Here is a 13,526-nt window from a genome sequence, read left to right as displayed (position 1 = left end):
AGCCCAAAAACAGAGCATTGGGAGCAAAAGCAGGGTACTGCACATGCCCGCTGAACACACCACCACCAAAGGGGTGGGCAGACCACCTAAGCCACCCCTCCCCTCACCCTATACAAGGAACCAGCTCCCCCACTCCCCCAGAGGGAGCGAGGGATCCAGCAAGGGAAACTGTTGCTTGATTTCACTCCCTCTTGCTGCAGCAGGGGTCCCAGGAAAGCCTTATCTGAAAACTCTTGTCTGGCCTCTTATCAATTTCTGTTGATTAAGGAGGCCGAGAACCCTGGTCTGTAACAGTCCTTGCCCTGGTTGAGGCCCTAATCTAGCGCACTGTTGAGTCAGATAATGCAATTTAACAGTAGTTATTGAGCACCTACTGTGTGCCAGGCACCATTATAAATTCTTTGGCTTTGTCTATTATCAGTAAAGCTCTGGGCAGTGACAAAAACAACAGTAAGTAGTGCCTGGGATGGCAAGAGTTGCCCAAGATATCTGCACACTCCACCGCCAGCCTGCGGCCAGGCCTCCAGAGGAAGGTGGCAGTACTGGAGGGCTGCTGCGTGCGAGATGTCTGCAGCTTGTCCAGGGGTCTGTCCCAGGACCCTCATTCTTCGAAGTCTGGCTCCTGAAATGTCAACCCCTCTCTGTACCTTGGACAGAGCCGTATAAGTTGCAGCTTCTACAGGCAAGGGGCAAGACCTCCCATGAAGTTTGCCTTTTCCCCCAGAAAGCACAGGGCACACGTTGGGCTGGGAACACCTTTTATTTGGCCACATGCATCAGGGGTAGGAGAACTGCTCTCCAGCAGGAAGGAGAGGCAGGAACGTGGTCCGACAGGGTGGGGAGGTCCTGGGAATGGCAGTTCCAAGGGTAGGGTGGGCGCTTGGAATGCTCTCCAAGCCACAGAGTGCCTGGCCTAGGCATGGAGGTGGACAGGTGGTCCTTGAACCCCCCCCATCCCACTCATCCAGGGCTCACACATCCCAGCTCTCAGGGCCCGACCCTGCCCCCCACCTGCCCTGGGTTGCCGTGTGCAGGATTCCAGGGGGGTCTTTTGGAGAGCCCTGCCCTCACTTAATACACATGTGGCTTCTGGGGCTTCACTGACAGTGAAGAGAGTCCAGACTTGGCCGGGACCCCACCCCACCCTGGGCCTGCCTATCTCAGACCAGGCCTGAGCCTCTGGACCGAAGCCACCTCGCTAAGCAGGTGGACAGAGTGAGAAAGCCTGGGAGTGGCAGAGAATGGGCAGAGGATGGGCCAGCAGAGCCATCCTTCCACTCCCAGACCTGTCTGAGCTACATCATCGCTCAGCATCTGTATTATGCAAGGCAGCCACAGGCTTGCCAGATGTCCTGACTGTCCCAGGTCTGACAGCCCTCAAAGAAGACAGTGAGAAATGACCCAGCAAGGCAAGGTAGACACATAGATCTAGGTTACCAGCAGAGCTTGGAGACCCTCCCTCAGAGGCATCTGAGGGAACACCATGCACCCCCCCAACCTCAGGGGCCCCCTCATTCAGGTTGAGACCCCCGGGCAGAGAGCTAGCTACCCATAACATATGAAGGCTGTACAAACGAAGAGGCTCCATGAAGAGGCAACTGGGGGGGGCAAGGATGAACTAGGAAGTCTGGGAGAGCCTGGCCTCTACCTCCCCTTCCCAAGCCCAGTCCATCTCTGACAGCAGTTTATCAGTTGGGGTTAGGTGGCTGGGGGCTCGGGGGCGTCATGGCAGTGGGGGCCCGATGGTGATGCTGCTGTTGGTGACCCTCGGGCCGTACCAGCCGGCCCAGTAGTGAGTGTCCACGCCGCCGTGCTGAAACCAGATGTAGCGGACGCCGGGTGGATAGTTGGAGAACGTGTGGGAGACCTGGCGGGCGGGGGCAGGTGGAGGGAAGGAGAGAGGTCAGGGGAGTTGACCCTGAGCGGGGTACTGCCTGAGGGGGTGAGGGGACCAGGATGGCCTGAGGTCTCAGTGCTCAACCCAGAGTCAGCAGAATGGAATTCTAGTCCTCACTCTGATTTGGGGCAGACCACCTCCCCTGTCTGTGTCTCCTCAGTTTCCTCATCTGTAAAATGGAGCAAAATCCTGCTGGGTCCACTCCACGGGATTATCTAAGTGCAGATCAAATGAACTGAAAGAAATTTTGCAAGCTGCCAAAGGATGTCCAATACACTCATCACTGAGCACATGTGGCTATTTAAGTTAAAATTAATTAAAGTTGGATAAAATTAAAAATTCAGTTCCTAGTCGTACTATGAACTGGCTCTTATTAAGTTTTCAATTGTCTCACATGGCTCTTGGCTACCAAACTGGACAGGGCAGACAGACCATTTCTTTCTTTCTCTCTCTTTTTTTTTTTTGGCTGTGCTACACTGCTTGCAGGATCTTAGTTCTCTGACCAGGCACTGAACCTGGGGCCATGGCAGTGAAAGCACCGAGTCCAGACCAGGGAAGTCCCAGACAGACCATCTCTATCACTGCAGAAAGGTCTACTGGAGAGCACTGGTCTGGATCAGGAGTTGGCAAACTATGGTCTAGGGGCCCACTGCCAGTTTTTGTAAATAAAGTTTTATTGGAACACAGTCATGCCCATTTGCTAAAGCTGCTTTCACAACACAACGGCAGAGTTGATGAGCTGAGTAGTTGTGATACAGTAAAACCTGCAAAGCTTAAACTATTTGTATCTGGCCTTTTAAGAAAAAGTTCACTGAACCCTAACCTAGATAATAGTAATAACTGATATTAGTAATTAATAATAGTCAATCTTTTTGAACATGGCTTTACCAGCATCATCTCACTGATAATCTTTGAGAGCTCAGAGCAGCCAAAGCCCAGGTAAGAAGCATTAGAACTGGGATCTCAACTTGGGCCTGTCTGACTGCAGTCTCAGCCTTGGACAATGTGCCCCCTGTCCCCTTCCCGGCTCACACACCTCCCTCCACTTGGCATCGCTCTTCTGCTGGATGGTTGCTGGGTCTGGCTGGAAGGTCCCCAGAGGCGCATGCGCTGACGACAGGAGCTGAACACACAGCTGGTACTTGGACCCGCAGTCTGGCCTGGCTGCGAACCTGCAGGCGGAGGAAGGGCCCTTCAGGGCCTTGGAGATGGGGGGGCAGGGTGCGGGTGGGGCACCTGAGTGGCAGGGCCCCCCCCAAACCCTCGCCCCAAGCACTCACCAGTCCTTCACCTCGATGTCTGGCCGTGTGGTGTCCATCAGCTCCTCCCAATACCCTTCAGCCTTGAGGTCCACCACCTGGGACTTGAGGCAGGTGCTGGGGGTGGGTGGAGGGGTGGGAGGGGCTGGGGCTCGCCACTAGGGCACTGGGGGGCTAGGACTGCCCCTCCCAGAGCAGGAGAGACCCCAAGGTGCAGTGACTTGGGCTTCCCCCCCCCCCCCCCCCCCGCCCCGAGACCCCTCGGATCTTACTAATAAGAAGTCACGAAGTATTTCTTGACCTGGTCATTGGGGAATTCCTGCCTCTGGTCTCCAGAGAGCTCCTCCACCTTCCACTCATCGCCTCCATTCACGTCCAGGCTCCAGAACTCAAACCCCTCTGGTGGGAAAGCAGAGTTCGTATCAAAGGGAAGCCCCTCAGTGGCCGCCTCCCAAGTGCCCCTTGCTCCTGGCACCTCTCCCTGGATTTCAGCAGCTGCCCTCAAGCCTCGTGCTGAGGAACCCTGCACATCAACAGTGCCTGCCTTGCACTAGGTGCTGCCTGTGTGCCAGGCACCATGGTAACTGATTTCTACTGGGAATCCTGATGATGGGAACAACCAGACTACTTCTGGGATGGAATGCTCTGGTGCCGGTCAGACAGATCTGGGTCTAGTCCCGGCTCTACCAACACTGGGCTCTGTGACCTTAGGCAAGCTGCTTTCTCTCTCTGAGCCTTGGTTTTGTCCTCTGTAAACCGGGGTCAAGAACAGGGGCTGGCAAACTTTTTCCATAAAGGGTCAGAGTACTTTAGGTTTTGTGGGCTACATGTTGACTCTATCACATAGTGTCGTTTTGTTTGTTTAAGATTTTTTTTTTTTTTTTTTTTTGCGGTACGCGGGCCTCTCACTGTTGTGGCCTCTCCTGTTGCGGAGCACAGGCTCCGGACACGCAGGCTCAGTGGCCATGGCTCACGGGCCCAGCTGCTCTGCAGCATGTGGGATCCTCCTGGACCGGGGCACGAACCCGTGTCCCCTGCATCGGCAGGTGGACTCTCAACCACTGCGCCACCAGGGAAGCCCTTTTTGTTTGTTTTTTAAATAACCCTTTAAAACCATAAAAACCATTCGTAGCTCCTAGGCCAGATTTGGCTTATGGACCATAGTTTGTCAACATGCTGATGAAGAACATGGCTGTTGGGGAGTCAAGTGAGTCAGGCATCTGAAAGCTCTGGACAGCTTGGGGTTGTTTTACTATCATTTTGCTCCAGAATTTGGCCACATAATAGAGATTGAGGTTCTCATGCCATCAAAGTGTCTACTTAGTCATTTACAGCACAGCAAGGGAAAAGAGGGGGCTCTGGATGACCGCAGAAGTCTTGTTTTACCTTTTGTTGGAATGTGCTGGGAAGAAGACCGGATCTCTCATTCTCTCATAAGCAAAGCCCCCTTTGTCTTCTGGGCAGTCCTAGTAGGCCTAGTCCTGGAGTCTGGGAGCCAGGCCAAGAAAATATGGCTCTGACTTCCTGGTCTTGTGTCTTGGGCACAATTCATTCCAACTGGCCAACATTCCCTCTCCTAGGAAAGGTCACTGGGGAAATAACCTTCAGAGTGGAATAAGAGTGGAACAATGCCACTCTTGGCCTCAGTTTTCCCATCTGAAAAATGGGTGCCTAATAGTACCTACCTCTTAGGATTATTGTGAGAAAGGAATTAAACCCCCCAAAGTGCCTGGCTGGCTCATAGTAAGTGCCTAACGAATGTTAGCTGGTATCACGACAGTGTGTGTGTTTGGGGGCACATCATACCCAGTCTGCACCCCACCTTCGGCGCATGGGTTATGCAGGAGGTTCTTGTGGAGGCTGCGGAGGAAGTAGAAGACCTTCCAGTCGGCCACGGGCTGGTCCCAGTCTTTGGTAATGAAGCCCTCACGCAGGCATTTGCGCTTCCAGAGGGTCACGAGGTCGATGAGGTCTCGCCAGAGGCTGCAGACCAGGCGGCAACGCAGCAGCAGCTGGCGGGCGGGCACGTGCGTGAACAACTCCAACAGGATGTTCTCGGGCAGCTCGTTGATGTTCCCCACCGCCATGGCTCTCCTGTGGTTGTTGAAAGCTACACTACAGACCTGATCCTCTCCCCAGGACCCAATATTCGCAGCACCCCGTGGTGGTGGAGGTTGCCTCCCAGCACTGCCATTGACTATCTCAGGAAAGTCACTGGGCCTCTCTGAGCCTCAGTTTCCTCCTCTGTAAAATGGGGCCAGGAACAATACTTACCTCCTAGAGGGGGTACAAGGAGCTTGGGACACAGCAGAAGCTCAGTAAAAGGTGAGCTCGGATTTTTTTTACTGGCACCTCACAATAGCCTCTAAGGGAGGCTAAGGAGGCAGAAGAGGTATCAGGATCTGCCCAAGGTCACACAGACAGGAGCAGAGGGGAAAGGAGCCTGAGCCGCTTCTGAATCTAGAGCCAGCTTTTTTCAATAGGTCGGACGGTCTTTAGCATGGAAATCACAATTCGCAGCCCCGCAGCCTGTCTGGTACCTTCCGCATTCTCTTCCCCATCCTCAAAACGGAGGAGCGGAGATATGGGGCCGGGGGGGGGGGGGGCAGGGATAATTATCATTGTCTCCGACCGAGGTCCAAAGGGCCCTAGCCACTTTTTCGAGACCACGGAGTAAATGCTCTGCCTGGCTGGGACTGGAGAAGGGGTGGGCGATGGGGAGCGGGCTTTCCTATACCCCCACCCCCATCCCCGTGGCTGGGCTCCAGCCCCGGGTGTCCCCGCGCGCCTTCGACTTCCCAGCCCTCGTCGTGGCTTTCAAATGTTTCCCAAAGTCTAGGCTTGGACCCCTGCGCATCGATGGCGACCCCAGCTCTGGTTCCTGCTCGCGCCGCCTCTCGAGGCCGCGCCGCGCAAGCCCGCCGCCTGGGCCTTGTCCGCGCGGGCCTCCCTCGGCGCACTGCTGCTGGGCCCGGAACCGCCGAGCCCGCCCGCCCGGCCCCCGCACCCCGCGTCCCCGCCCCGGCGCTCCCCGCGCCCACTCCCGCCGGTCACCTGCCCTCTGCCACCGCTGTGCGATCCCGCTCCGTAGCAGGGGCTGAGCCAGCCTCCGCCTGCGGTCGCCGGTGGATGCAGCCCCGCCCCAGCCCGCCGAGCCCCGCCCCGGCCCCGCCTCCACGGCCCGCTCCGGTCCCCGGCCCGCGGGGAGCACCCGGCTTGGGGTGCGCCCCCCACGGATGTAGGAAAATTACCTGGGGCGGGGCGGTGTCGTGCCGGGAGGAGCCTCTGCCCACACCCTCCGCATGACCCAGACTCTCCCAGCCTCCTCGCCGCCTCCTCCCAGCAGCCACCCCAGGAGGGTGCTGGGAGACGCCCCAAATCGGACTCCCACCCGCCCCCATTAAAAAAAAAAAAAAAGAAAGAAACGACTCCCGACCTTTCTTGGCCTCCTGGGGGTCCGCCAAGGAACCGGGAGCCTCAGGCCTCGGGCCGATCGCTCCGGACTGTGGGGCGTCCCGGCGCGAGGCCAAAGGCGGGGCGGGGGCGGAGGCGGGGGCCTTTAAGAGGCGCGTCCGGCCGGGACCCGACCCAGACGTGAGCAGCGCCTGAACTCGCCGCCGCCGCCGCCGCCGCCGCCGCCGCCGCCGCGGGACTCGGACAGCCCGCCCGCAGCGCTCCGGGTCCTCCTCCTCTCGCGACAGCGCTCTGCAGCGATGGACGGAGACGGTGACCCAGGTAGCCGCCGCCGCCGGATCCACTCGCTCAGCCCTGGAGGGGTGACCGGGGCAGGCGGGCGAGTGCTACGGAGAGGGGGCATCAGAGAGCGAGGGGGCCCCGATACACAGAGCGACACTTTCACCCAAGCAAAGCCCTTGAGACAGTCTCAAAGGAGCACAGTCCTCTGTCTGGTGTCTTGATCTGCCGGAGGCCTTGAGAGATGACAGGAAGAGAGGGAGGACTCCCGGGTCCCATTTACCCGGGAAATAGCGTATGAGTAATCCCACGTTCCCACCTCCTGAGGGTCTATTGGACCCGGGTCTGGGACCTATCTGGGATGGAAGAGGCCACAAGCCTTTTTATTCCATCAGCTTCTTCCATTCCAACTCTGGGCAGTGAGATGCCTGAATCCCCATGAATTTCTTGGGGTTACTGGCCTCTCCTCACCCCATCCCAGCCTTCCTCCTGGGATCCCTTGTCTGGAGGGGCTGTCCTTCATTTGGGTGGCTGGATGCCCAGTGGGAACCAGGCTGGTGGTGAGGGAGAGTTGGGACATCAGCTCTAGCCGGTGCTCAGGGCCCTTTGAGACTGCCCAGTCATCTTGTCTGGCACCAAAGATCCCCCGCTCCCCATCTCTAGAACTCTCTGCTGGGCCTGTAGGGGTTGCCTGCTGAGTCGGGGTGGGAACAAGACCTGCCCCCACCCCTTCCTCACCAGGCCCATCTGAGAGTGGCCAGTTGCTTGGGGAGACAATGGGAAACAGACTGGTGCTCACTCAGGCAGCTGAGCTCCCCACCCTGTCCCTCCAGCCCTGAAAATCCTACCTCCTTCCGCTCTTGCCCCCAATCTGTGGCCCCCTTGCCCCACACTTTATAGGGCCCCAGAATGGGTTCCTGCTTCTTCCCAGGGCCCAGCTATTCCCTAGACTCAGGGGCCCAATCCAGGTGAGTGAATAAGCCTCGGAGGCAGCTTCCAGGGGCCAGATAACTTTCCGAAGGCAACAATGTGGGGAGTTGTGTGTGCTCAAGAGGGGGTGGGGGGGGCCTGTAATCAGATCTGGGGCCTTGAGTGCCAGGCCTGGGGCCAGGAGAGGGGACTGGGCGAGGTGCACCTTTCGGGGGAGCATCAGGTGTCCACCAGGGCCAGGGCAGGGCAGGGCAGGGGGAGGGGTGGAGAGGTGAGGGCACTGGGCCCAGCTCCCCAGAGAGCTGTGGGCAGCAAGATGGGCAGGTGACATGGCTTCAGGGCAGGCATTTCCCTCTCCGCCATCCCACAGTTCTGCGGTGTGACTTGGGAGAAGTCAGTAAGACTCTCTGGGCCTCAGTTTCCTCCTTGCCAAAAGGGAAGTGTGAAGCCCCACATCATAAAGATGTGGCAAAACAAAAAACAAAAAACTAACAATGAAGGGAACTGTGCTGAATAATAAGATTCACTAAATAAGATTTACTGAGGACTCACTGTGTGCTCTGGGCTCCAAAGACGTAAACCCTGATTGGGCTCTCAGGGGGCTGAGAGTGTGGGCGGTGGGGAAATGCTGCATATGAGGAGGTGAAGGGCTGGCCGCCCAGGTTCTGGCAACACCCAGCCTTGGGTCTAGGCCCTGCTCGTTCCTCCCCTGGTGCCTGGCCTGTTTCCACCACCACCTTGGCTTTCCAGGGCCCAGCACTTAGGACTCCCCCAGCCCCACTGTCCTAGGTCTGAGAGCAGTGGCCATCCCCATCACCCAGAGTGGCTCTGTCACCTCCACACTGTCTTTCCCTCCTCCACTTGGTATCCACTTATTCAAGGCTTCAATGGCCCAGCTGAGGCCAGCCAGGATCCAGGAGACAGTCCAGCCCACAGCTCCCGATATCAGTCCCTCTTCTCATAATTTGGAATGCCCTTGCCCCCTCCTCAGAAGAGTTGAACATCAGATGACTGTCTGATTGGCCTGAGATTACCCCCATTTTACAGACGAGGAAGCTGAGGGCCAGGAATAGGAAAAGGAGTGAAGAAACCTTCTTTCCCAAGCACTTACTGCATCTCCCTATTTGATGTACATGTTCTTTTTTAACGAGCTTCCCTCCCCCATCCCCAAGCCCCTGTTCTCCCTTCCCTTTAGGCCTCAGATCCCCGTATCCCCTGCCTGAATACCAGCAGTGTGACCTTTGGCAGGTCACTCCCCATCTTTGAACCTGAGCATTTTCATCTGTGAAATCAAAACCATAACCCTCAACTCAACGAATCATTTTCTCAGGGCAGTGATGGTTAAAGGTGGCTCTGGAGCCAGACTGCCTGGGTTCAAATCCAGGCTCCGACCACTCATTTGCTGCGTGAACCTGGGTGGTTTTACCTCTCTGTCCCTGTTTCCTCATCAGGGAAATAGGGATGGTGATAGGGACAACCTAGAAGAGATGCTGTGAGGATTTAAAGAGTAAAAATTAAAACGCTCAGAATGGTGCCTAACACTTGCTAAGTGACAGGGAGCCAGGCAGGGTGCCAGATGCCAAGCATGGGGGATGAAGCAGTGAGTTTCCCAGACCCGGTTCCTGCCCTCATTCCCTCAGTCTAGTCCCCGGGAAAGGTGTTTATAAACCGTTAAACCCTTGGACAAAAGCTAGGAAGGACGGAACTCCCAGCGGTGAGGTGAGAGGATGCTGTAGTAGGGGAAGTTGGGGAGGGCTCCCCTGAGGAGGTGACCGGAGCAGGGATCTTAGAGGGCCGTTGAGAGGGCTAAGGGGCTTCACTGTGTCAGGAGTATCATCAGTTCCTGCTGTCGGCTCAGGTATGGGGTTTACTGGCACTGCAGGGGAAACTGAGGCCTCTGAGGCCACTCTTCAGACTTGGAGCTGATCTGTGGCCCCGGGCTCCTGGGCCTCCTCCACAGGGTCCCAGGCTCTGGTCACGGAAACTCCGGCGCCCGCTGAGGACTGTCCGAGCGCGGGTGGGGGCGGACGCCTTTCACATCGCGGCCGTGGCGCGCGGCGGGGGCAGTCTGGGGGGAGTCTCAGCCGCGCCCCGCCCGCCCGCCCGCAGAGAGCGTGGGCCAGCCGGAGGAGGCGAGCCCGGAGGAGCAGCAGCAGGAGGCCGGCGCGGAGGAGGCGAGCGGCGGGGAGGAGCGGCCCGAGGACGAGGGGGAGGAGGAGGAGGCCGCGTACCTGGACGAGCTGCCCGAGCCGCTGCTGCTTCGCGTGCTGGCCGAGCTGCCCGCCGCCGAGCTGGTGCAGGCCTGCCGCCTGGTGTGCCTGCGCTGGAAGGAGCTGGTCGACGGCTCTCCCCTGTGGCTGCTCAAGTGCCAGCAAGAGGGTCTGGTACCCGAGGGCGGCCCCGAGGAAGAGCGCGACCACTGGCAGCAGTTCTACTTCCTGAGCAAGAGGCGGCGCAACCTGCTACGCAACCCGTGCGGGGAAGGTGAGGGGTCGCGCCCTGCCAGCCCGGCCTGGGGAGCTCAGCTTCCCCTTCTGTACCATGGGCAGTAACAAGGCCAGCCTGCTTCGAGCGGTGGATGAGATAAGGCGCTTGGCGCAGTGCCCAGCACAGAGTAGCCCCAGTACAGACTGTAGTATTATCCTCCGGTCCTGCGCCGGGGCGGGGGAAGTCGGGGAGGCGGGCGGGAGTTGTCTCTCTCCCAGATCCTTCCACCCCCCAGGGAGCTGGGGCAAGACAGGCCCCGCGGAGGACCCTCCTGGGAGGGAGAGAGAAGCTGGGGACAAACAGGAAGTGCTCACCATTCACGCCCACCATCGTCTGCCCACCGCGACACCATTCAAGGACCACGTTCATCCTCCCCCCCACGATAGGGGCAAGAGCCACCCTGCCACACCCTCGCAGGGGCTGGGTGACCAGCGTGGGGCTGTGGTGTTCCTACAGAGGACTTGGAGGGCTGGTGCGACGTGGAGCACGGTGGGGACGGCTGGAGGGTGGAGGAGCTGCCCGGAGACTGCGGGGTGGAATTCATCCATGACGAGAGTGTCAAGAAGTACTTCGCCTCCTCCTTCGAGTAAGGAGAAGGGGGATGGATGAGAAGGGGGGGAGGGGACCTCCACTCAGTCCTAACCCCCAGTCTCCCAGGTGGTGTCGCAAAGCGCAGGTCATTGACCTGCAGGCTGAGGGCTACTGGGAGGAGCTGCTGGACACCACTCAGCCGGCCATCGTGGTGAAGGACTGGTGAGCGGCCGTGGGGGAAGGGGAGCGGGGTTGAGGGGCGAACTGGAACCGGCTACTCTGCTTGAGAGACCGCTGCCTCCCTACTCTAGAGCTTGCAGTCACGTGACTATGGGTTTTCAGGAGAAGGTGAAAATCCATCTCCCCTCCTGAGTTTTAAATGTTGGCAATTTTTTTTGTTTTTGTTTTTTAATATCCACCTGCTGTCCCAACAAAAAGTGTCCCTGTGGGTTGGCTTTGGTCCCAACACTGGGTCTGGCCCCTCTGGGGTTTAGTCCTTGGGTTTGGGCAAGTCACTTTCTCTCTCCGGCCTCGGTTTCCTTATCTGTAAAATGGGAACATTGGTGTTACCGGTCAGCAGGGTTAACTCCTGTAGAGGGTTGGGCCCGAGTACCCGCTCAGCAGGGCTGAAGCCTTCCCCGGGCGCTTCCTCCCTCCCTCCCTCGGGGCAGGTACTCGGGCCGCAGAGACGCCGGCTGCCTGTACGAGCTCACGGTGAAGCTGCTGTCAGAGCACGAGGACGTGCTGGCCGAGTTCAACAGCGGGCAGGTGGCAGTGCCACAAGACAGCGACGACGGTGGCTGGATTGAGGTGAGCTTGGAGGCCCGGGGGCGGTGGGGCCGGGCTCGTGAAAAGCTCGCCCACGGCCCGTGTGGGCGGGTCAGGGTTGGACTGGCCGAGAGGCTTGGAGGAGGGACGCTGCGCTGAGAAATCCAGGGGGCTAGACGAGGGTCAGAGTGCCGGGGTGGGGTGACTCGGGGAGGCCTCGGGACTCCGAGCCTGACCCTCCCTCCCCCTTCCCCCTGACTCCCCACCCACAGATCTCCCACACCTTCACCGACTATGGGCCGGGCGTCCGCTTCGTCCGCTTCGAGCACGGCGGACAGGACTGCGTCTACTGGAAGGGCTGGTTCGGGGCCCGGGTGACCAACAGCAGCGTGTGGGTGGAGCCCTGAGTGACCCCTCCTCCAGCCTCCCCCAGCTGCCTTGGAGGGCCAGAGGCGCGGGGGGGGGGGGGGGGGGTAGATAGGGCTTAGTCGGTAGCATCCTGACCTTCCGCACCCGGCGCACTCCTCTCCCGTCCCATGCTCGAAGACCAGCCCCCTCAGAGGGAAAGATGGGTTTTGTTGGTATATATTTGCATCTAGAAAATAAGATGGGTGAGGGCGTGGGCCTGCACTGGGCCCGCCGCTGCTGAATCCCCTGCACCTAACACTGTGCCTGCCACGAAAATGGGCGCTCAATAAATATTATTTGTCGGAGGAAGGAATGAATGAACACAGGGATGAATGAACTCCCCTCCCTTTGTTCCGTCTCTGTCTCTTGAGGGCCCCTGGCCCAGCCTGGAAAAATACTTGGTGGGGTTCCAGCTGCTCTGGTTTCCAGGGGCCCTTGGGCGGGTGCAGAGCCAGCGGGCCTGGTCCCGCCGGACAAAGGCTGGGATTGTGAGGCCAGGGAGTGGGGAGCTGGGCCTGGCGCCCGACTGACACCCAAGCCGCCCAGAAGCCAGAAGCGAGTGTGTGTGTGGGGCCCCCCTCCTGGCCTCTCTTGATCCCTCTCCCCGGTTTTTTGTGTTTTGTTTTTCCCTGAAGGCAGGATGGTGGGTGGTGGCAGCATCTCTTCTAGGGTACCAATTCTCCTGGGCCCAGGGATGGATGCCAGTGGCTTGAGGTGGGGGATGGGGGGGTGACAGGCTGGGGGGCACAGGAAGGATCAGCTTGGTGTCCCTCTTCAGTTCATGCCCACTTCACACTGTCCTCCTTGCCTTGGTATTGCATGGGACAAGAGTCATTAGCATCTGGTCTCATTGGTCGTTTTCCAAGCCCTGCCCAGAGGCTGGCCCCTGGTACTGGTTTGAGGGGAGGGGTGGAGGGAAGGGTGTGGTGCCAGGCTCTTTACCAGGAACTCCCTTTCTGGCCTCCCCAGCAGCTCTCAAACCCAGCCCCCTCCCCAGGACTCTCAGCTGCTGGTCTTGGGGGCGGGTGAGGGTCTGAAACATCTCTCCTCTCCTAAAGGATGACCAATAAAATCTCTGTGCCCCTCCGGCTTTCCTTTGATTCTGAGCCCTGATGCCACCTGCTGGTCAGGCGGGCTTGCAGAGTTTAAGCTGGAGCCTGCCTGCATTTGTTCATTGCTTCGTTCATTCACTCATGATTCCTGATGCCCCAGCCAGGGGCCAGGCCCAGCACAGGGTCCTAAAGTTGCAGGGGTAAGTCAGACACTCCTTGTCCCAGGAAGAGTCACCAGCTTGGCCACATCGAGGATGGGGCATCTGGGGAAGGGATATATGCAGTGTCACTGGGGGCCTCCCGTCTAATGGTGGAGGCATAGTCCCTGCTCTGGGAGCATCCTCAGTCAGACAAGGAAAGACAACTCCCTGAGAACTCCCGGTCTGATGGTGGAGGCACAGCCCCTTGTTCCATGAGCACCATTGGTCCTTTCTAGGGGTTTTCACAGTCCAGTGGGAGAGGCATCCTCCACACCCACCTGAGTGGCCGATCAGACAGGAG

General features: G+C 58.6%; 2 protein-coding genes across 4 annotated transcripts; one reads left to right on the top strand and one right to left on the bottom strand.

Annotated features, from left to right (window-relative positions):
* Positions 1 to 741: 741 nt before the first annotated feature.
* Positions 742 to 6,666, bottom strand: FBXO44 (F-box protein 44). 3 transcript variants are annotated; one of them, XM_032634367.1, is made up of 6 exons: positions 6,593 to 6,666; positions 4,979 to 5,250; positions 3,429 to 3,555; positions 3,178 to 3,273; positions 2,934 to 3,069; positions 742 to 1,867 (listed from the first exon to the last, which is right to left on the bottom strand). In XM_032634367.1, the coding sequence occupies exons 2-6, from the start codon at positions 5,241 to 5,243 to the stop codon at positions 1,724 to 1,726; spliced, it is 768 nt and encodes a 255-aa protein (XP_032490258.1). In that variant the 5' UTR covers positions 5,244 to 5,250; positions 6,593 to 6,666; the 3' UTR covers positions 742 to 1,723. The 3 variants fall into 3 exon arrangements, with proteins under 3 accessions (XP_032490258.1, XP_032490249.1, XP_032490265.1); XM_032634358.1 differs by lacking the exon at positions 6,593 to 6,666 and adding an exon at positions 6,211 to 6,294; XM_032634374.1 differs by lacking the exons at positions 3,178 to 3,273; positions 6,593 to 6,666 and adding an exon at positions 6,211 to 6,294 and having other exon boundaries at positions 745 to 1,867; positions 3,458 to 3,555.
* A 95-nt stretch (positions 6,667 to 6,761) lies between these two features.
* Positions 6,762 to 12,294, top strand: FBXO2 (F-box protein 2). The gene is made up of 6 exons (XM_032634260.1): positions 6,762 to 6,891; positions 9,889 to 10,263; positions 10,723 to 10,852; positions 10,924 to 11,019; positions 11,469 to 11,607; positions 11,838 to 12,294. Exons 1-6 carry the CDS (start codon positions 6,870 to 6,872, stop codon positions 11,970 to 11,972), a joined length of 897 nt encoding a protein of 298 aa, XP_032490151.1. The 5' UTR covers positions 6,762 to 6,869; the 3' UTR covers positions 11,973 to 12,294.
* The last annotated feature ends 1,232 nt before the right edge of the window (positions 12,295 to 13,526 follow it).

This window comes from Phocoena sinus, chromosome 1 (genome assembly GCF_008692025.1).
Source record: "Phocoena sinus isolate mPhoSin1 chromosome 1, mPhoSin1.pri, whole genome shotgun sequence".
Lineage (NCBI taxonomy): Eukaryota > Metazoa > Chordata > Mammalia > Artiodactyla > Phocoenidae > Phocoena > Phocoena sinus.
Note: the sequence above shows the minus strand (reverse complement) of the source record. Positions and strands in the feature narration are given on the sequence as shown.

What these genes read in the sequence shown, in the direction of transcription:
- FBXO44 (XM_032634367.1), bottom strand. Translation starts at nt 5,243, where the DNA reads ATGGCGGTGGGGAACATCAACGAGCTGCCCGAGAACATCCTGTTGGAG. An exon ending in GCATAACCCATGCGCCGAAG is followed by an intron (nt 3,556 to 4,978) that starts GTGGGGTGCAGA and finishes CTTTCCCACCAG; the next exon opens with AGGGGTTTGAGTTCTGGAGC. An exon ending in TACTTCGTGACTTCTTATTA is followed by an intron (nt 3,274 to 3,428) that starts GTAAGATCCGAG and finishes ACCCACCCCCAG; the next exon opens with CACCTGCCTCAAGTCCCAGG.
- FBXO2 (XM_032634260.1), top strand. Translation starts at nt 6,870, where the DNA reads ATGGACGGAGACGGTGACCCAG. An exon ending in GCCATCGTGGTGAAGGACTG is followed by an intron (nt 11,020 to 11,468) that starts GTGAGCGGCCGT and finishes CCCTCGGGGCAG; the next exon opens with GTACTCGGGCCGCAGAGACG. An exon ending in ACGACGGTGGCTGGATTGAG is followed by an intron (nt 11,608 to 11,837) that starts GTGAGCTTGGAG and finishes CCCCACCCACAG; the next exon opens with ATCTCCCACACCTTCACCGA.